Source organism: Perca flavescens, chromosome 15 (genome assembly GCF_004354835.1).
Source record: "Perca flavescens isolate YP-PL-M2 chromosome 15, PFLA_1.0, whole genome shotgun sequence".
NCBI lineage: Eukaryota > Metazoa > Chordata > Actinopteri > Perciformes > Percidae > Perca > Perca flavescens.
Genome location: NC_041345.1, coordinates 9,474,718 through 9,498,206, shown reverse-complemented (window position 1 = coordinate 9,498,206; position 23,489 = coordinate 9,474,718). Strand labels below are relative to the sequence as shown.

General features: G+C 40.9%; 1 protein-coding gene across 1 annotated transcript in view; it reads right to left on the bottom strand.

Annotated features, from left to right (window-relative positions):
* Positions 1-315: 315 nt before the first annotated feature.
* LOC114569403 (voltage-dependent T-type calcium channel subunit alpha-1I) overlaps positions 316-23,489 on the bottom strand; it is a 124,281-nt gene continuing 101,107 nt past the window's right edge. Inside the window, exons 31-37 of the mRNA XM_028599203.1 lie at positions 22,385-22,506; positions 20,004-20,476; positions 16,528-16,541; positions 8,152-8,318; positions 5,344-5,560; positions 3,342-3,580; positions 316-3,036 (exon numbers count right to left, since the gene is read on the bottom strand). Of these exons, the coding sequence (XP_028455004.1) occupies positions 2,305-3,036; positions 3,342-3,580; positions 5,344-5,560; positions 8,152-8,318; positions 16,528-16,541; positions 20,004-20,476; positions 22,385-22,506 (1,964 nt within the window). The 3' untranslated portion in view covers positions 316-2,304. The remainder of the gene's footprint in view (positions 3,037-3,341; positions 3,581-5,343; positions 5,561-8,151; positions 8,319-16,527; positions 16,542-20,003; positions 20,477-22,384; positions 22,507-23,489) is intronic.

The following is a 23,489-nucleotide window of genomic DNA, read 5'->3' as shown; positions in this document are numbered from 1 at the left end:
TCTTTTTTAGAAATTAAAAAAGTAAGGTAAAGATCAAAACACTGGGGATACAACAGTCAACCTCCAGAAATCAGACTTAAAGATGAGCATTTTATTTTTGGATGGAGCAGTTAATCATGTGGCAAAAGCCAAAATAAGCTTGCATTAAAATATGCAAAGTTTTGTTCATTGTTAGTGTCAGCTGAATATCAAACTGGTGTGTGTGTGTGTGTGTGTGTGTGTGTGTGTGTGTGTGTGTGTGTGTGTGTGTGTGTGTGTGTGTGTGTGTGTGTGTGTGTGTGTGTGTGGGTGTGGGTGTGCGTGTGTGAAGGGGTTGCTACAACATACTGTATGTGCGAAGAGATGGGGAAGAGAAGATGAGTGCATCAGGGTGTCATTTCTAGAAAAAGCATACTGTATTGCAATCCCAGAACCATGCTTAAGGAACACTAATGTGTCCATAATCGATATGTTGTGGTGTAATTCTCAAATTAAAGTTTTAATAGAGATGGTTTACGCTATTCATGGTTTTTAGCATAGGAGGCTAAAAGCAAACAAAGTTCCCTGTGTGCAGCCAGTAGGAATGTCTATGAGCTGGAACGATCCTCATGTGCTGAGTGAATATGGCTCTTCTCATCTCTGGTTGTCCCATGGGACTCCAACATTTGAAAAAAAAAAAAAAAAAAAATCATGAGGAAACAGTGTTCCCAAAGAGAAATTTGCTGGAGGGAACAATCACTTCAGCGCACAAAAGTTAGTTTGAAATTTTTTGCTTTGTTGTTTTATACACCGTCCACACCTTAAAAATGTTATAAAACTGGAAGCCACTGGCAGACAAAAAGTCCTAGACAACAAGTCAAAGAGATCGTATGGGTTGAATGAAATAGGGACAAAGTAACGGCAACACTTGCATGTGCCTATCTCTTTTTCTACAAAAATAGTGGGATAGAAATCACATGGTTATCACCCAACATTGACATCTTGATACACTTCTGTATACAGATAAAAAAAATTGGTTAAATGCAATTCCATCATGCAGTCAAGGTCCCTCGCAACTCTTGTGGGTTTGTCCATTCATCACAGATCCTTAAGCATGGTGGGAGGAAGTAGTGTCAAAAGGAGTGTGCTTGAAGTCTCACTTTATTTATAAGTAGCTGTGAACCATGTGTTGGTGCACACACAAGGCTGCCCCATGCACACATCTTTGTTTCTTCTGATGGGGTTTGTAAAGCTCTATCCAACCTAGCTCTCTTTCATACTCATTTTGTCATGTCTGAATGAGTGAAAGATACTGGAGATAGAAATAAAAAAAGAAACACTTTCACGAATCACTCCATGCACTTTATACCTCCGCAATCTGTCAATTTCTTTGCATTTTCTGCTGCCACTCAAGACTCGGTTGACAGAGGCACGGAGCTTTGATCGGACAATACCTAGCTCCTGTTTCAAAAACACAGAGGTGTGGTGAAGTGATAACGATTATTTAATTCATGCCTTGGACGGACCTGAGGCAGTGCTCTCACACACACACTATGATCACAAACTCTTGAACTCTCCTCCACCTTGCATTTTACTCTGAACTCAGCAGAAGGTCCTGTGCCAGAGTGAGTAGGACCTGTGTTGTTTCCGTCTGCCAGAACAGATGGACATTAGATCCGCTTTCTGCTTTCCGAGCCAAACAAATGACTTGCCTTCTCCTTTCCCAGCCTTCCTTCCGCCTTAATATATTCCGCCATTTCCGTGCCTCCTCCCACTTACTCGCTGCACTGCCTCTGAGACAAAAAAACGATTCAAAACAGTCTCTGCTGGCATGTATAGCTATTTCAGTTTGGGTACTTCTATTTTTGGCATTTCCAACCTCAGTGAACCCAAGCCGACACAGGGAAAAGGAAACGGTAGAGCAACAACAGGCCTCTTTTCTTGTGTCTTTAAGTTTTAGCTCTTTTGTCTCTGCTCCTATTGACTCCCTGATATGAATGGGCCTCCTGGTCTTCCAATGTGAGCAGAACCTTCCATGTCCTCCTCTACAGGTACAGCCCCTAAGAGTGTTTAAGGATTTATCTTCAGCCCTTAACTCTGCAGGCCACTTCCTCACCAGCAGTCTATACCCAAAACCACTCCCCTAGCTAGCACAAAACAGGACATGGGCTTGTCACAAATGTATCAAAAAAGGGTTGAGGGGGCAAGATGAAGGTTTGGATTTGGAATACGGGACATCATGTGTCATCAAGCCTCTCTCTCACTGATGGAAGCAGAGAGAGTGAGAGGGGACAGCTATGGGTTAAGATCCAAGGAATGGAGAGACAAAGAAAGAGTGGGTAGGTTTCATCTGTTTTTCCGACAAGGCCCTACTGCTGTTTGGCTTGAGCTCTTCCCTTTAAACCCTTGCTCGCCATCTCCTATTTCCACTCTTCCTTCTCCTCTTCTTGTATCAACTAATACCCCTGTCCAGGGGTTGGCCAAGAAGCCTTGGGGGTCCATAAGCTCCAAGCCCAGAATCTCCCTGCGGCCCTCCCTGCCCCGGGATGACAGCAGCATCCCCCCTTGGTCCAGGCTGCCTGTGCTGTTGCACTTCTTCACTGCTCCTCCCGGGTACACCAGGGAGCTGGGGGACAGCAGTGATGTCAGCGACAAGCTGCTTAGTGTCTCTGACAAGTGTTCACTGTTGCCCGCTTGGCTGGAGCCACAGCCACCAATTGACAATCCAATACCTATTCCCAGGTCTTCGTCCGAAGGGTCAATTGAGTCGTCACGGGTGTAGCCCGGGCTGGTGCTTCCTCGGCCACTGCTCTGGCTCCGCTGGTGGCCCCTGGTGGCCTGGAGGGTGAGGGCTGATGAGGGGCTCGGCCTTGGTCTCAGGGTCTGAACTGGGGAGGAAATGGCAGTGCCGTCTTCAGGCAGCGGGAGCGGGCACAGAAGTGGTAAGGGAGCTGTTGGCAAATGCAACTCCAAGTTCTGTGGTGGAGAGATGCTGAAGCTCAGTCCCTCTTCCAGCGTGGTCTGGAGGCTGCCCTCAGAGCTGCCTGTGGCAAGGGACGAGTCACTATGGGATGGGCACTGAAGACAGAAGGGAGAAAGGGGAGAAAGCACATGAATCCAACTCTTTTTCAAAAAAGAATGTTCAAATATTTTTAATATTTACATATACATTTTTTTATTGCATCTTAGACGCTGATTACAAAGCCATTTTCATGATGATAATTTCATATATTATCATTTGTTGTCAGTAGACAGACATCAGGCCATTTCTCATCCAGCTAAGCACAAAAATGGATCTGCTATTTCTTTTTAATCTAATGACTTTCCCAAGGCTCTACCTCAATAAAACCTTACAATAAAAACCTTGCTTCCCCTCCCCCTACCTGTGTACAGAGCATCTTGCTATGGGCTCCTGGGGAGCGGAGCGAAGCCCATGAGTCTGGGGAGGTCAGTCTAAGGCCCCTCGACAACCGTAAGCTCCTACTGCGGTGAGGTGCTGGGATGGCTGCTCCTGCAGGGTGGAAGAACTCTGCAGGCAGATGGAAGAGAGGAGAAATGCCACTGGCTGCTGCTCCTCCTCCTCCTTTGTTTCTTTCCTGGTTGCTGCTGCTGGAAACACCACCTTGAGGAGGGAGTACACTTTTTTCATTTCTATCCTTTTATTGTCCTCCACTTGTGTTGGAAGGATTTTTTTCATCTGAATAATGTATATAGATCTAGCTACAGCAGCAGCTTCATATATATTGTGTACATATATATATACACATACATACACACATATATTTTATATCATAAGCAATACAGTGGCAGTTAAATAGCTAGTAAGTCAGCGAGCCCAACACTTGCAACTCCCTACAAGCTTTAAAATGCTTCCTTTAGGTGGGACCTCTTGTTGCTTTGCAGGATGGCAGGTTAAAGCACCAACTGTTAACTGACAGATTTTAGGTGTAAGGTGATGTTTAAGTGTTGATTTTTATTTTAAACATGTTTAACTGTTGTTTGGTGAGTGTTTGTTGGAACTGACTGTATGGACTGGGAAGCTGCAAAAGAATTGCCCATTGGATTAATAAAGTGTCTGAATCTGAGTCTAATGTGTAGTGTGGGGATGAGTATATGCTTTGGGATGCCATTTGGTTAAATGGTATCAACTGTGGCGGGGCCTTTCTGTGTAGAGTTTGCGTGTTCTCCTCATGTTTGCGTGGGTTTCCTCCCACAAAGACACGCATTCTAGGTAACTAGGACTACAGTTTAGAAAATTCAAAAAAAAAAAAAAAGATGGTTGACTGCGCATGCGCGAGAGATAAACCCAATAGCAACAGCTCTTAGAGGGCGAAGCCTATACGAAATAGAACTACACAGATCATTTAGCACTTTATTACAGAGGTTCAAGTGCCCTTTGTATGCTCTCTTCCTAATTGTTGAGAGGTACATTTCTGGGACCTATATAGTCTCTCCTGAAATCCTCATATTGTGAATATAATTTACAATATGTTTTCTTAGATATTTATCTTGGAAAGTTGTTGCTCTTATTTAACAAAATCATGTTATTTCTTGTCCAAATTGTGTCTTTCATGTGTCAATTTTACCCAACAACTATTCTGGCATATATGTAATGTAGGCCAAAAAACCCCCAGCAAGAAACAAAATCAGAATTTACTTGTTTGCAGGTACAAATACAAAATTGAAACAATAAATCATTAAAGTACCCATATTATCAGAGGTGTCAATTCCAGGTCCTGAAAGTAAAAGTCCTGCCATGTGTTTATTCCACCAATGAACTCAGCCAGCTGGTGGAATAAACACATGGCAGGACTTTTACTTTCTGGACCTGGAATTGACACCTCTGCATATTATGTTAGCAACGAGGTAGCATGCTAACGCTAACGCTAGCATGCTACCTCGTTCTCAATAGCAAAGCACTGCTACAACACACACAAGTTCACCATAATCTACAAAAGAACTACTTACATGTGCGCCCTCATTTAGAAGTCTCCCAGCTTATCCTGCCTTGTAACTGACCAAAGTTAGAGAAACAGCCTTTCTTTTACTGTCTATGGAGCTAGCTAGCTGACATGATCTACATCTGAGTTACTGCGCATGTGCGAGTGCAATCAAAGACAGTACAGAAGAAGAAGAAGAAAAGAGGTCTCACTCTGTAGCTAAAACAGATACCAGGTGAAAAGAGGATCTGCAGAAGTGAGAGAGAGCTGTGCAGTACAACAAAAATATGTTATTTTTTGAAAATTAAACCATGTAAACCTATTCTGGTACAACCTTAAAATACAATTATGAACCTGAAAATTAGCATAATATGGGTGCTTTAATACATTCCTTTGAAATCCAGCCTGGTAGTACAGTGAATATACTTGATCTGGTTTTACTCACTATGGCTACAATGAGGTGAATGCATATGTGGTTGCTGTGTTTGCATCTCCATCTCCTGTAGTGCAATCTCCACCTCAATGCCAGTGCTCAGGGCCCGGCATGGCTGGCCCAACCCCTGCACCTGGCTCTGCACCACGGTTTGAGTCTGGTGGCCTCCTGCATGACTCCCTCCACCTCCAGCCTCCTCAGAGCTGCGGGAGTCACTGCTGCACCTTCCCTGGAAGAGAACAGATTATCTGACATTGAAGGAAATGTCTTTTTTTTTTTTTTTATAAATCTCCAGGATATATTAATCAAGTAAGTGTGTGGAACTTCATTTAAAAAAGAAGCTAAACTAGACATGTAGGGATAGATAAATGACATACATTTTCTTTTATGATTGCTTTTTTATGATTGCTTGGACTTGTGTGCTGAAAAAAAAAGCTTATAATAAATTAACATAGTTTAAAATGTACATAAACCTCTTACTTCTTTTGCAAAATGACAATTCAAGTTTAGGATTAGCATTACATTACATACACAAATGACAATTCCTGGACCAAGCCTAATAGAAAAGAGTGCAGAAAAAAAGCAGCCCCTGTGGCATCCTGCAGATATCAAACATGGTCTCTGATTCATATCATCCCTCGGGCTTTTCATTTAAGTGCTAGTGAAGGGCGAGGACTGATTATGAGCTGAAAGAGCCTGTTATTGTAATGTTAATGTTACATATTGTAACAATCAATGATTAGTTAGAAACGTGTCAGTGTGTGTGTGATGGCTGCAACAGCTGGAAGCGGGGAGCACGAGGTAGATTAAGGCAGGAGTTCAGCTTTGTAAGCTCCTACCTTGTACGTTTTAATTACCATCATGTGGGGACTGCAGAATCATTTGTGCGTGTTCGTGCACGCATGCATGTGTGTGTGTCCGCTTTTGTGCTTCCACTAGTGTATTGTATCTCTGAGTCATTCAGTCCTAGCCCCTGAACGGCCCCCTTTCAAACAGGCAGCCACCCACACCCATACAAACCTCAAACAACCATGGCACACATTGCTCAGTGCCACACACACATTTTTATTTCCCCAAACACAGTTTGGCAAATGAAATCCCTAACCTTAGATCCTTTCTCACCTTCTGTCTTTCCCTCTTTCTCTCTCCCTCTTTTTCCCTCCCTCCTCTAATGAGCAGTGGTTCACAGCCATGCGTGGCAGTTGCAGGCTTATCTGGCTATCCAGAACCAAGGAGCATTACCTCATTACAGTGGAGGATATCTAGGAAGGACGGATGATAAGGGATGGAGATAGAGGGGCTAGAGGGAGGTGCAGAGAAGGTGTGCAATTACCAGAGGGGTAACAGGGATAAAGTAGGAAGTAAGCATGAAAGGGGGAGAGTTTGTGCAAGAGAGGGAGGCATGAGAGCCACCCAGGATAGCAACTATAGGAAGAGCCTAGTTTTATTCATGAGAATAGATTGTGGATTCTTCAAAGACAAGATAACCGACAAGATAACCGATAAGCGATAACGGGATCTTTGGAATCTTAAGGTTTTTTATCTTTAATTCACAAGAGAGCCTACAGCATAGCCATGAAAAATATTTTATAATGTTCATTTGTTTTGTGCTTCCTGGAATAAATATTTTTTTTAAATCATCAGTGAGCCTCTGCCATTTTTTGTGCTTATCCTTTTGGGGGAGTAGGACAATGTGCCGGTATATTGTACATGTCAAGTACAAAGTAGTGAGAATACTTGAAGTTAACAATGAATCTATTGGTATTATTGTGGTCACTGAATCTTTTTCTTTCTCTAAAGCTTTTTTTATTTTTTTAAACAAAAAAGTGTAATTACCCTGGTAATGACATTAAACCAGGTGTTCACTCCCAGACACTCTGTCCCACGTTCACTATTTACTATATCTTACTGGGATGATCATTATGTCATTCAGAATTTTATCTGAGCAGCATAAAGACCAAATAGCGGGTGAAGAATATATTTGTAAATTGCACATTATTACCATTGATCAATGCTCAGATCCAACTTTATTATCAAGGTTGTGTATGTATTTCAGTTTCCTGTTTTATTTTGTAGTCTGTTTTTTCCTCCCTTGTCATGTCTTGTTTTACTTCCTGCCTTGTGTTTCTCTGCCTTCGTTATTGTCTGCCCCACACTGATGTGTTTCACCTGTTCCTGAGTCCTTGTGTCACCTGTTCCTTGTTTTACCTCGTTACCTCTTGTATTTTGTGTGATTTGATTTGATTTATTTAATTGTAAGAGAGTGCCTTACACATGATAAAAGGACATCAAATACAATCAAGGATAAAAACACAATAAAGTCCAACTTATTTCCATTGTGGTCCTCAACACACATCAGGACAAGACAAGATACTCAATGTGTGTGTGTGTGTGTGTGTGTGTGTTCGTGTGTGTGTTCTCTCTCTACCCTACCCTACCCTTTTGGTCTCGGTGGTTCCTGTTTCCTGTGATTCCTGTTTTTGACTTCCACTGCGTTTTGGACTATTTGTACTACTTTTGCCTGCTGTATTCATGACTCCTTTTGTTTGTATTGATTTTATGGTATTAAATCCTCGGGCTCACCACTGCCTGCTGTCTCTGCATTTGGGTCCGACATTCTCTGAATCCTACAACGTTTCTTTACTTAAAAAAACATATTTTTGCACACACTGTCTTTTACTTTGGCCACACAGAAAATTATGTCTTGGGAATAAGGGCATGTATGTCACTACTGCACATTTGTACTCCCTATTTTTGAACACTTTAAAGAGATGTAATTTTATTTTACATCCCTCCTCACTCTGCTCATACTGTACCCACCTTGCCCTCTCTCACCAGTAGCTGGTAGGCAGTATGTTCATCCAGGCTGAGGTCATCTGGCAGGGTGGGGGATGAGGACTTGTCTGACAGTTGCTCTGACTTCAGTGATGCCTGCTCAATCTCTGCCATTTTTATCTGCTGCAAAAATGTACCTCTGTTATTCATGTCTTAAAACAGGAAGGGATAGGGAATAGGAACAGCAAACCTTTCAGACTTACTGAATTAATAGAGCATTGTCTCATACGTGCTAAATATAATACATGATTTATTCTTGGGATCACAATAACCATAACTGACCTCAGTATCTTTGTATACATAGATATTACATTTCTAAAGAATCAGCAACAATGCTTTGAAGATGTCTCTCATGATTCCTTTGTATATATAGTACATCTCCTATAGGTCGATATGAGCGACACAGACAAGATAGGTAAAACCTCTGCCAAGTTTCGATATGCTTCACCAGATGTTGACAATTCAAAGTAGCCAAAATGCCGTGGCACCTGTCTGTAAAGAGAGCAGGGTGAGAGATTTCAAGAAGTAACAACATTGCTTTGTCATTATTAATTGAACAAAATATGTAAAGGCAGAGGCTGAATGAGAGGCGAGAGGCAGATATCCAAGCAGTGCGTACATAGCAAGTGTATGTGTGCATGTTTTTAGGTGTGCCCCTGCAGTCTCTGCATGTATCTGTAAGCAAGAGTGAAGATATGTTTTTTTTTTCCATCAGGAGTGAAGTTGTAGATGCACCAGAACCTCATAATTCTGCCCCTATAGCCAACTGAGTATGTTTTTTAAACACTGTACATTACAATGTTGTTGCTGTGTGTAATGGTGTCTCATAGTCCTTGTTGTACAGCAATCCTAAAGACACAGCATTACCAAACACAGAATAGTTGGGAAGTGACAACAAATAATAACAACTGTTACTAAGCTCTCTCACTCTCATTTGTTCCAACATTCGCTCCAGCTAAGTTTGTTTCATCGTGTAACTCAGCCCATATCGCTATTGAATTGGTTTTAAATGATCGCTGCATGAGCCTCGTGTGAGCTCAAGCTTCTCAGGGTGACTTCCTTCTCTACCCTTCCCCCTTGCAGCACTTTTTGCACACAGTTTCAAAACATACTGCAGTTAATCAGTGAGCTGGAGTGGAATTTCAGGGTTCTGGGGGTGCTATGATGCGCTCTAGCAGTTTTTCTTTAAAGAGACAGAGCAACACATAGCCAGAGAGGAGGAGGATAAAAGGGCCCAGTGAAATCCAATGGAGTGAGGCCTGTTAGCGATATATTTACACGTACCCGTAGGTCAGAAGTACAAAGAGGTTCCTAGAGAAAGATTCATGGCTGATATGCAGCCGTAAATTACCATTGCCCAAAGAGGGAGGAGAGAGAGAGAGAGAGAGAGAGAGAGAGAGAGAGATGTTGGATGGGGCAAGGAAGCAAGAGAGAAGCGCAGCAACGCAGCTCAACTCTCTTCCTGTATTCCTGGCTGTGCCTCCAGGGACAATGAAAAAGGCACTGGGTACAGGAGGAGTTGCTACACAGCTGACGGATATCTCATGGCCTGATAGCATAACTCATGCGAGTCAGGACATGGTAAGCAAATGCAATATAATTTATGCTAAATATAGGAAACAAGTGCACCAGCAATCAGATGATCATTTTCCACAACACACAGGTGCCAAAACAGACACACCTCCTTGCTATCTACCACAGGTTTATAATACTACCCCTAGTCACCAAAGACATGTTGAAATCCTACACATAGGTGATTTAACTGATTTGGTAAGTAGTTATTTTTCTACTTTTAAATGCTAAATGCACAACATCTACACAGCACAAAAAAGAATATAAGTATGCAACTTATTTCTCCTCTCATACCTCTTGGGACTTTGTGAAATATGTCAATGTATTACCATGCGTCCACTCATCATGCAGTATCATCATAGGATACATTTTCCCTGAGAAATGCCATTCATGACCACAGGACCTGCTGATGTCCATACATACAGTAAAGCCCTCTTCCTGTTCAGGTAGCTTTCAGAACTTTCAAAACAGATTCCCGAAACATCTAATTCCGCCTTTTAAGATGGCACCCTTCTAAAAAATAATGTCAGAGAAACTGTGTTGTGGACCGCTCCTATATGCTTGAGAAGTGCCTGTTTAATCTAGCAACTGAATAAATGGCAAAGGCCTTCACTGCTCCATTGAAATGTTCCCTGCAGACTCAACTGTTGACAGTCTCTCTCAAGTCCTTATTAGGTAGTTACTTGATGAATATTTTCACTGTCACACACACACTGCACCCAGGTGTCCCGCTGTGCCTTAGTGTCCCCTTAAACACAATACCATTGTACATAACTCACAGACTCATGACAGACTCATCTGTCTGAAAATGGCACACACCCACACTAGCACTCTCACACAAACAAACAAACAATATGCAAGTCTGATGGTTAAAGAACATGGGAAATTGAAGAAAAGGATCAGACACAGTAAATCAGAGAGTGATAGAGGAAAAGCCAGAGGAGTAGAGGAATGGATGGGAGTAAAACATGTAAAAGAGGGAGGAAAGATTGATGGTTTGACAGCATCTGCAGACAGGCAGAAAGCAGGACTGACAGGTAAGGAGGTGTAGAGCCCAGTTATTGCTTCTTGTGAGCTGACCCACTGCACTTTGTCATTGTGATGGACAACACTGGCACAGGACAGTATGTTTGTGATTATGTTTACGGTAATGCAGGATCTCCTGAGTACAAAATACCCCAAAATACAAGCACAAGTAAATGAGTGTTTGTGCATGCGTGCATGCATGCCAGGAATGGTTGCATGTGTGTATGCATGCAATGGGCCTCATTAATCCACATTTCTGCACATATGGAAAGTCAACACAGTCTCACTCCCTACTCGTCAAATGTATGACGCATGGTCAAGGACCCTGGCGTCAAGTTTCAACGAAATAGGGGTACCCTTGACGTTATTTTTCGACGAGGGGGGTCCGTCAGATAGACATTCATGTTATTCCCTCACCGTCGGATATCGACGAAAGAAAAAAACACGCCCCCCGCCCCTTAACTCAAAATCTGTGACAGTTATTGGTATTTTTAGCCCAATAACCGCTGTTTTAATCAACATTATTCACGAGATAGTATCATGGTTTATATGTATTTCTTTTTATGTTATTATTTCGGTATATTTCGGCCAGGGAAGCTGGATTGCTTTTTTTTGTTGATTTATATTTTTTAAACTATAATGCTACATCTATCAACATTTATTTAGATGTTATCATGGTATTCATTTCTTTACTTTAATAATATTATTTCGGTCTTATTACCGGTGAAATATTACAGTATAGGCTAATACAGAACATTACGATATGATCCGAGCAGGAAGCATTCAAAGCCGATAGGCCTATCCCCCAATGCAATGCGGCCATTCATTTCAAAGAATCGGGCAGCGATCAGCTGGTCTTTAACGCCAGGATCGCTTCAATAGACATATATACACTCAGTTATTGTGTCACCAGCAACAACACGTCGCTCAGTTTTATTCCAGTAAGTTATGAACCATAATAACGTTTAAACGAATCCGCGAAAAACTCCGGAAGTGACGTAATACGTCCCGCTCGGCGGATACGAAGATAAAAATATATAGGCCTAACATTTGTAATATTAATGTTTTTTTCTAATGTTGTATTTGAGGAGTTAAACAATAAAGATAGTTATAATATTAAAATACAGTTTCATGTATTTGTCTACGTTTAAACGAATCCGCGGAAGTGACGTGGAAATTCCACATCTCGTCTGTGAAAGAATGTTCCACGTTGTACGTGAGAATTTACACAATAAAATACAAATAATGACAAAATTGTGTTTTATATTTAGCTTTTATTTGCCTTATATATACTATATAAAAAACCTACAGTTGAGTGTTTAGAAATACAGCCTAATGGCTTGTTTGACTAATTTGCATTTGTTTTGAATTGTACTGTTGTGAAAAACAATATACAAAGAGAAGCATTTTTTATTTTATTTTCCATACATAGTTATTTAAAAACGCAATTTTCTAATTTTGCAGTTGATGAATATTAATAGCAAAGACTAAAGGGAAAAAACATAAGTATATTTATGTGTGGGACTTAGTTTGATTTAAAATCACACTGCATTATTAGTTGTTTTAAATAAATTACTTTTTTGAAATATCAATTTATGGTAGGCCGAACATATTCATTATTATATTCAGAAGATGATCCTCATATCAATCACCGTGGTTACAGCTTGTAGCCATCCTAACCTTTGTAGCCTTTACTGAGACTACCTTTTCAAAATTAAGAAGGGACTAGTTTTAAGAAGCATTTTCAGGAAATCTTTATCCATCTTTATTCTCCATGCCAAGTATGAGCTCTTATCCTCTGGCAGAAGATATGGGTAAACTTAACATTTCTAAACTATAAAAACGTTGATGATGATATAGGCCTAATTTGGACCTACCTCAATTAAAACTTTAAATAATGTTGCTTGAGATTGAGGGTGTGCAATAGCTTCATGATATGAAGCATGGTTGTGTTGCTCTTGTCACTGTTTGTGAAAGATGAGCAATAGATTGTTGCTGTGTGATGTGCTTCAGTCTAGCCTATATCACTTTGTTCATGTTGTTTTTTATTTTAAGTATGTCAGCTGTATGATAAAACAATATGTCAAGTGTTATTTGTGAAGCATTTGAACTCAAGGCAAATATACCTCTGGGGACAATAAAGTATCTCCTGCTAAGTGGTCTCCATGATGTGTAAAAATTAAAACGTTGTCGTAGGACTATAGCAAACACATCGTTGGAAAGGTCTCAACCTAGAGAGTAACATATGTCAGTCTGAAGAGGATACATTACTCCTGCTTTGAAATATTGACCTCTGAACCTTGAACCCAGCACATGTATGAAGGCCTGTCATTTAGCAACAGAAGGTGCTACACACATAAAACCAGCTGTTATAGAAAGCTCTGGACATTAGCTATCATGTAGATATGGTCACCAAATTACCTACTGTAAGCACTGTCAAATATGGTAATAAGCTATTTTCACCTATTTAACGATTCGATTTTTAAAATCTGATGACACCAGTGTGTTCTCCATCCCAGAAAACCCCAGGGTGTATCCAAAATTATACACTGCCAACTTCTACTTATGAGAAATATACCAATATACTTTAAAACTACAACTCCCATAAGAAACGCCACAGAAGCTGTTACAAAGGTTGAGCACTTGTAGTTTTTCCGGGGTGGGTGGGGGGACTCGTTCGGCTCCTCTTTCTGCTGTCTGCCGTGAAATGGCTTGATTCCGTTTCAGATTGAGGCCGTCCGCCGGCCGGCCGAGAACACAATATATGAGACAAATGCATGAAACTGTATTTTATTATTATAACTATCTTTATTGTTTAACTCCTCAAATACAACGTTAGAAAAAAACATCAATATTACGAATATTATATATTTTTATCTTCGTATCCGCTGAGCGGGACGTACTACGTCACTTCCGGAGTTTTCCGCGGATTCGTTTAAACGTTATTATGGTTCATAACTTACTGGAACAAAACTGAGCAACGTGTTGTTGCTGGTGACACAATCACTGACTGTATATATGTATATTGAAGCGATCCTGGCGTTGAAGACCAGCTGATCGCTGCCCGATTCTTTGAAATGAATGGCCGCATTGCATTGTGGGATAGGCCTATCGGCTTTGAATGCTTCCTGCTCGGATCATATCGTAATGTTCTATATTACAGCATATACTGTAATATTTCACCGGTAATAAGACCGAAATAATATTATTAAAGTAAAGAAATGAATACAATGATAACATCTAAATAAATGTTGATAGATGTAGCGTTATAGTTTAAAAAATATAAATCAACAAAAAAGCAATCCAGCTTCCCTGGCCGAAATATACCGAAATAATAACATAAAAAGAAATACATATAAACCATGATACTATCTCGTGAATATTGTTGATTAAAACAGAGGTTATTGGGCTAAAAATACCAATAACTGTCACAGATTTCGAGTTAAGGGGCGGGGGGCGTGTTTTTTTCTTTCGTCGATATCCGACGGTGAGGGAATAACATGAATGTCTATCTGACGGACCCCCCTCGTCGAAAAATAACGTCAAGGGTACCCCTATTTCGTTGAAACTTGACGCCAGGGTCCTTAACCATGCGTCATACATTTGACGAGTAGGGAGTGAGACTGTGTTGGGAAAGTTGACATCATCTTATGTTGATACTATGTTTTTAATTAACTTTATAAAGTATGGACTTTAACAACTGCTTTAACTGCTTGCTCTTGAGGGAATTACTGTAATTGTTGGAATTTTTGGGGCTTTGTAAATTATAGAGTGTGGTCTAGACCTACTCTATCTGTAAAGTGTCTCGAGATAACTCTTGTTATGATTTGATACTATAAATAAAATTGAATTGAATTGAACAACACTTCCCATTCAAACAGCTTTGTGTGATGAATGAAGCCCTGTGTGCGCATATCCATGAAAGTTTGTGCCAAATGCATGTGCCTGTGTGTGTCCCTGTTGCAAATCTGCATGCACGTAATCTGCTCCTGAACATCGTGGTTTCATCGACATCGAGTGTGTGTGCTTGTGCCTGTGTGCATGAATGTGTGTGTCTTGTATATGTGAGTGTGTGTGTGTTTCAGGGCGACTGAGTTTTGCTATTCACTGTAAGTTTTTGAAACAAAGTTGATGCAGGCAAAAACGTTTGCATAGGCCATTCCAAATGTACACATATGTATGATAAGGACGGTATTTCATTCATATGTTTATACCTACACAACTAGGTGCTTGCATCCAGTGTGAATTTATTTCAAAATGTCCCTCAAGTTTATTTTCAACCAACACATGGGGCCATGTTTACCAAGCATCTCAGAGCAAAGATCAGGCCTAGCGCGGACCCACACTTCTCAGAATGATCCATATGTGGGCCTATTTTCAGGCAAAGGAGTAAAAGCATGTTGTAAATCAAGATTTGTAAATGTAACATTATTTTTGCAATTGCCATCTATCTACTAATATCCACAAAATCCTAAAATGTACAATTTGTCAAATTTGGGTCCCTCACATCTGTGATTACATTAAATGCATTTCAGAGCTTTAAAGCTGACCTGGTTCTTCCTCCCCACTTACTCATGATAATGAAACAAGACTTGGTAAGCCTGGTTTTGCTGAAATATGAGCATAGCCATTGGTAAGATGCCCTGACTGAACACAGAAACTAAACCAATGCATTTTCAAATACACTATGGATACTCTGCAATCAGTTTATATATATCAGTCTGAACGTGCTGCTCTCTCTCACTCACTGAACGCAGCTGTCAAGCCAAAGAACCGCAGCAACAGCGAGCGAGGAGGACTACAGGATCACCTGCAACTCTCTTCAAGGGACAGTAAAAATGTTTGCCCAAAATTTCACTAAATTTGCTGCTGGGCTTTTTTTTATTTTTATTTTTTTAAATAAAATGGTCACTAAAAGTCTAGCGGCATGATAGCTAAATTGGCAACACTGAGATGGTTTCTTTATAAATCGGTTAATATTCTGAGGTGGGAGTATTTTTAATACTAGTAATACTAGTAACTAGAAATATTCTGGTTGACTAATAGGAGTGATTCTGACATATTTGATAAATATGGGCCTCCAGGTTGGTCCAGTGAAGCTCAGTGGGTAGAGCCTGTCACTAAAAATGATCATGGTAAAAATGTATGCATCTATTTGTGGTACTGTGGATGGTTGTGTCAGCCAAATATGTATCCAAAAAAATGGATGCCTGTGGTTCTGTAAAATAAATTTAAACCACAAGGATGAATTTAATATCTGGGGCGACCTGCCCTTTAGGTGTATGAGTGTGTTTGCATGTGTATTGCATATATGTTGGTATTTATGTGCGTTCATGGTGGTACCTCTTGTGGGTGGCCCCTGCAATCTTTACAGATGGGTGGAGGAGAGGAATAGTGGTGGAAGACAGAACCGGAGAGGTTGTCGATCATCAGCATCTCCCCCTCCAATGTATCCTTGATCAGGAGAGATACGCTGTCCAGCCATTGGCTCTCCTGGAACACATACACACACACACACACACACACACACAAACACACGCAGACATACACACGGACACATACACACGAGACGCAGGCCGGCAGACCGGTATTGCACGCAGGTGCCAACATGTGCACATGCGGACATGCGAGGACAAAGAACACGCAGGGAAATGCATACACCATCGTAAGGGTTATAAAAATGTCAGTGTGCACACGCAGGTATGCTTTTATACTTCATTATGTACTCACACATAAATGCACACATTCACACATGTAGTTTACCTAAGCCTTCATTTCTAAAACCACAAAAGTAAAAAAAAACACACATCTAAAACACGTTCTCTGTGCCATGTATGTACAAATAAACCAGAACAAATCCTCCTATCCTACTCTGTTGGCCTTCAGGGCTAAGCACTGTTCTCTTTTGCAAAAAGCCTCCTCAATAATATCACTCCAAACCCTCATTAGCCAAGTAACACCTAATTTTACTATCAAAGCCTTGAGCACTGAGAGCGGCGCAATTACATTTGATATATCACCTCAATTAGGCTGTTCAATACCTTGTTGAAACAATTTAAGATTTAAGCATTTGCTTTGTGCTCTGGGTATTATTAGGTTTAAAGCAATTTAGACTGAATCAGTCAGGGCTTTTTCGGCGACTTAAATGATCCCTCCTTGCCTGAATCTCATCTGCCAGATTGATTTTTTTTTCCAGAAAAAAGGGAAACTACTGACAGAAAAAAAAGAAAACTACTTTAAACATGATTTCTGTGTTTCTTGGCAGGGCACTGTATTTCACAATGAATTAGATGTCTTGTGCCTGTAGCACATTCGTAACAGCCAAAATAACAATTACATGAGCAGATATATCCCAAAAGATACTGTGAAACAAGGTCACTCCTCTTCAATCCCCACACAGGGCTATTTTCACAACACATTTCTACAACAGCGCTTACAGGACTATACTTAGATATCTTATGCAAACACACATTTCTGACTCATTCTGTTATATTACAATCACTCATGGCTTATGTTTTGAAAACGAGGGGGCTAAGAATTTAAGAGATAGGTTACTGTACTTCCAGCATTTATAAATATACCTAAAGAATGCTGGTTTGTGTTGCGGTGCCACATTTGTGCATGAAGACAAACTGGCAGTAAGGCTGACTCTGCCATATCCAGGTCTTTTAATACATTTTCTCTCTCACACAGTCCCAAGATAGTCCATTCTGTGTACATGAAGAGTTTGACATAAAAAATAATGTTTGATTGACTGTGGTGGCCTATGTGCTGGCCTCCATTAATAACTGTATTAGTGGACAACAATAGGGCCCGTCTAAAGGGAATGGAAATTGAGAGAGAGGGGAGAGAGCTGAAATTAATTACTGCGTCTATCTGACTGTCACCGGCTCAGCCATTATCTCTCCTCTCTTACTCCCTAACTCTCTCTCCCTCTGTGTGTGTCGACTTCCTACAGTGTCGCCTCTAGTCCCTGTGCAATATATTACGAGTGTTTCATCATAGAGTCGAAAATGACTTTTTCAGTGTGTATTGTGGCACGTTATAGAATATAGCAGTTGTAGCTGCAATCTTTCTTGAGTCTCTATACATCATCAAGACGCATCAGATCTATTATTTGTATTCTCTGGAGAAGCTACAATGACAATATGTTGAGATTTACTAAAGCACCACAGCAGAAGATGTCACAATGTTTACACACACACACACACACACACACACACACACACACACACACACACACACACACACACACACACACACACACACACACACACACACACACACACACACACACACACACACACACACACACACACACACACAGGACCTGTGTTCCGAATAAATTGCATTGTTCTGCCAGATCCCTTATTGCATCACTTAAGAGACAGAGAATAAGAGAGGGGAGATCGGAAGAGATAGCGAGAGAGGGGGGGGGAGGATGCTGCCAATATGTTCTCCATGGTCTGCATTAAGTTCCGTCACAGTGAGCTAAAAATGTCTCCACACAGCCAACTTTAGCTCTACAACGGTGAGACTCTTTATGGCAGCCGATGAGTCATCTTTATGTGTTTCTGCACCGATATCGCAGACTATTATTAGCGATTTCATAATGGAAGCGTGTGTCTCTGCTGTCAGACTGCGAATAGAAATGAGAGACCATCCACTCTCACGCACAGATGTAGACAGTGAAATGATCATTTAAAAAATGTAACCATGCACGTGTGTCTGCAAACTCGCGTAATCTCAATGGGAGTACTGAAAGCTGAAAAACTGAGAAAGCCATTAAAGTTGCTCATCTCTGCTTGCTGACAACATAGGTTGCTATGACTACAGTGAAAGAAGACAAAACTTTAAAAAAGAAAAAAATGGAAATATATGGCTTAGCCTTGGCTTTCATTTAATATCACTTAAGTAGTTTGGTTTCATTTTGGAAAATGCCTTTAATTCCAGCCCAATGTGTTTACATTCATATTCATTTTTTAAACATAATTGCACTTGTGCAATGTTGCAATTAAGACACAGCTTCGTGTCTCTTTCCTTTAATTTGCCTGTATGCCTATCTTACTATTCCCTCTCTTTGTGTAGATGTTTGACCCTCCTTACCCTCCCTTTCTTCTCACAAAATCTGTAAAAGAAAATGAACAAAAGTACAAACAAATTATACAAAGAGATTGGCAAAATGACTGAGTGTAATCAGGCAATGGGGCTGTCAGTTAATTTCACAATGGGAAATAGAGCAATGATTCTCTACTCTCTCCCATGTCAGCACCATTCAAACAGAAATTACTGCCATATTGTTGATCTCTTTTGTATTCTTTCAGTTTGTGAATCGAATATGTAATTTTCTCTGCATGAACTAATGCATTGATACTGTGTAAAGAGAAGCAAACTGACAGGCAGCCAGAGAGGAAACTCAAAAGTAGGAATGTCTCCATTACGTTTTTTTTTTGCCCCAGATACTGATCAAATTGTTTATTATTCAGTGATACTGTGTTTGATCAAAATTCATATTTATCTTCATTACACATCTGCAAGGTGCACACTAAGCCTACAATACAATTGTTAAAGCAATTATAACAGTGAGTTATATATGTTCAGATATGTTTGAAAGCTGGATCACAATGCATTAAGAAAATCTGGACTGTGCCACGCTTTCCATAATTTTCTACTATATATTGTTTATTCTCTTATTGTGTTTTTTGTAATGTTCTTTGAGAGAAGTGTGTTGGAGTGGACAATGCAGGAAGGTTTTGATAGTATTTAGGCAACTTCTCTTTTTCCCCTTTGCAGACCAAAACGAGGCATAATTCATGTGGAAAATGAAGCTAAAACAGTTGCACAGCCAACTTTTATTTATTCAATTCTTTAGCCCAAAGCACCTTCAATACCTTGCTGGTCATTTAACTGCTGGCCACTGTTGGTTTCACTCGCTCAAACCTCACAATGCACTTAACTATGCAATGGTTCCACTGTTTAAAGGACCATAATGGGAAAAAATAAAAAATAGAAATGGATATAAATCAATGAGAATCTGATTTTTTCACAGCCAAACGGATCCATAATAAAAAAAGCTGTGATATGCCCAATCCCGATTGTACAGATTCACTCAATCCCCCTTGCAGACACAAACACACACTCCCACTCCCACCCACCCACCCACTCACACGCAAACACCACACATACAAAATATCTTTCACACTATCAGGAAACAAACATAAGATTACTCGCACTCTCACACAAACACAGAAATGCACACACTCACTTGTGATGGTGAGTATAGGGTCCGGCTGGAGTCATGGGAGCTGTACGCTCCTGGGTGCACACTGCCTGCTGAATGTCGCATCTTCCTCACTCCTTCTCCCTTCTCCCCAATCGGACCTCCTCTATCCCTCCCCGCTGTGCCTCCAGGTCCAGCAGCGACTAGTCCTTTCTCCACCCTCCCACCCCCGCAGCTGGGGGCGCCCATGCAACAGAGGGTGCCCTGGGCCAGCTCCAGCTCAATTTCTGCATCCATCTCCGCCTCCTCTTGGGCCTCCTTGTTGGAGTCGTCCAGGTGCTTCATCAGCACGGCCACCACCACATTGATGAGCACGAACTGGGCGGTGAGCACGAAGGAGACAAAGTACATGGGCGAGATAAACTGAAGGCTAGGATTGCAGGCATAGTCCACATCAGTGCCATGGTCTGGTGGGCACTCCCGCAATGTGTCCTGGTGTCACAACGGCAGAGGATGAGGAAAAAGGTCAGGACAGGGTTGGTTAGGAGCAGAGGTAGAAGAGCCGAGTAAAAGAGGAAAGGTGCGGCTGCCGCATCCATACTGGAAACATGAGTTGTTTAACGCATGTGCGAAGATGGTTGAGGTTGGACCTTGAATGGTTAGGGTTAGGATAGCCCATTTGTCGGGGGGATAGGACCTGAACAAATCAGGTTTCCGGTACGGATCATGCAGTCACAGGACAAAACAGATAAGCCATCCGGAATACAAAATTTTTTGGATAAAGGTTTGTGAAGATACAGGAAGTGGACACAATTACAGGATCACCTTATAATATATGAAATGTAAAACAGAAGCCCTGCAAAGATTGCAATTATTTTACATTTACAGTAACTCTGCTCAAACAACAATAAATTTCATTACTGATAGTGGTGAAAATGCAGAGAAGAAGACAAGTCAAGATGTAAATGCTGGGAGCTCAGCCACACCACAACCCAATCAAAATTAGTTTTCACATAAAAAATTACATTTTAGTCGAATAGAGTAGATCTAGCTCATGTTAACGAGGCTCTTTGAATTCATGACAACTTGTATAACCATAATACACTTAAGTATTTTGCTTCTATGCAAAACAACAGGAGTCCCCCCACTCTTTCCACTCTGGTTAACATGAGCTCAGCGGAGTTCAGTCAGAGCACAACCAAAGTGACAAGTGTTTTCTGGAGGATGTTTACATATCTTACCCAGGCTGTGACCACACATAACAAGTTTGGCCCTCTTAGCTGAAGCTGGTCATTTCTATCTAATTTGGCATGCCATTACACACTCTGCTCCTTCACACAACATCTCCCTTTTCTGCCTTCACTCCTTTTCCATCTTATTTCTACACATATTTTTGTTCTTGCTTCTTCCAAATCTCCATTTGCTCTTACTCATGCTGCTCTACCTCCCCTATTTTTCTCTTGCTTTAACTTACCCTCTAGACAAAAGAAAGCATAATAAAGTGTCAGTTCTTTTAACCCCCTCTTGTCCTCCCTCTTATTACAGTTCACTGGGGCCTCCTTTACTCCCCATTGCCTTCTTACATATTTTCCTCTCCCCCAATATTTTCTCTCTTCCCCATGGTCACTGCACAGCTAATTACCACTCTGTCTCGCCAGCCTCTTACTAAACCAGAGCAGGTTTACCTGTCTCACAGGCCAGGTAGTAATTTGACAGCTAAAATGACAGAGCATCTGTGGCCTGCTGGTTTGCTACATGGCCCGCTACCATCCACGCTACCTGTATCCAGGGTGTGTTTAATGGTCCACGCCCGATGACATGCTCCGGCATAATCTCTATTCCCCTCACAGTCTAGGTGTGTGGAGGAGTGGTAATAGCTGCTGGTGGTAGTAAATGTGTGTTCAGGCGAAATTGCTCAGTTCCCAGTGCATTTTTATATTTATCAGTAAGTATCACTTCGGTGGAAGATAAGATGATGATAGGATGACATACTGAGGAGGAGTTTGTCTCTTGTCCAAGAGTGGTGAAATGGCTTTTAGCCATTATGTTGCCCACTACTGGAATCAGCTTCCGCTGGATCTAAGGTATGCATCAACTGTAACCATTTTAAAATCTAAGTTAAAGACTGTTCCAGAGCTTTGAATTAGTCTTGTTTGATGGAACTTTTAATTACTTTATCATTTAGATTTTTATAAAATGTGTCTGTCCCTTCCTGTGTCTCATTGTATGTATATATTTTTTACCAGTAAAGCACTTGAATGACCTCTGTGTATTAGAAGGTGCTCTATAAATAAACTTGCCTTGCCTTGCCTTGTCTCTCTTAGACCACCGCTTCACTGGTTTCTCTAGTTCTGTATTTCTTCCTTTTAAAACACAAATAATGATTAAGTAACTTTGTACCTTCATGATGCCATTCCAGTTGTCGCCCGTGGAGACTTGAAACAAGGTAAGGAAGGCCATGCCAAAGTTCTCAAAGGTAGCGTGACGACTCATTCCCTCACAAGGGTAGTCTTCATTGCAAACTGAGGATGAGAGTGAGATGGGGTGGATGGATGGAGGAAGAGAAGACGTTATCAGGTCACAGATAAGAAAGAGGTAAGAGGGTAGAGAGAAAAAGGAAAATGGAACAGGAAGGGAGCAGGGACAACAAAAGAAAAAGAGATTTGTTAATCTGAACACTCAACACTCAACATGTCATTGTTCCCAAAAACTGCAGTGGCATGCACCATTTCTGTCGCTAAGCTGCCTGTATGACTGTCCAAACAAGCCAACTCAGTGTAGACACAGTTTGTTATCAAATCAGCAGCAATGTGACCAAACACTCTATTTGTCTTTGAGCTTATATCCCAAGATAATCTCTGGAATGGCCTCAAGAAAGCGACACTTGCATTTGCCACTAATCCTTTTTCCTGCCAAGCTCCAATAGGAAGCAACGTTGCCACAGGCTGCAGCTGCAGCACACAAGGGAAATGTGACAGTTCGGAAGATGTATCTTCCAACTTCAATGTGGATATTTTAGGACAGTACTTATGTATCAGAATACTGGGGAGTGGGTTGAGTCCCTAATGGCTGTCTGACTGCAGGAGGGAGAACGGATGAAAAGGAATAAAGGATGGAGAGGAAATAAGAAGATTTTCATAATAAAGTTAATACGAGTCCTCATGCTTTTACATGCACAAGCTGAGTTTACTTTAATAAGTGCACCAAAACTGGAAGCCACAATTTGATTTACCCACCTGGACTGACATTGACATATGTTGATTTTTAATCATCTTACACCTATAGATGATGAAGTGTGGACAATGTGCTCTTCAACTAGGGCATAATCCTTTCATCACAACATTACCACATATATGTGTGATGAAAGGATTAATCCAACTAGTGGAATGAGTGGATGAGTTTATGTACATTACCACATACTGTATATAATGGTGCAAATGTTGGTACATAACAGATAATACATGTTTCTTAAAAGTTTTAACCCATTCATTGTTAAAGGGAAAAT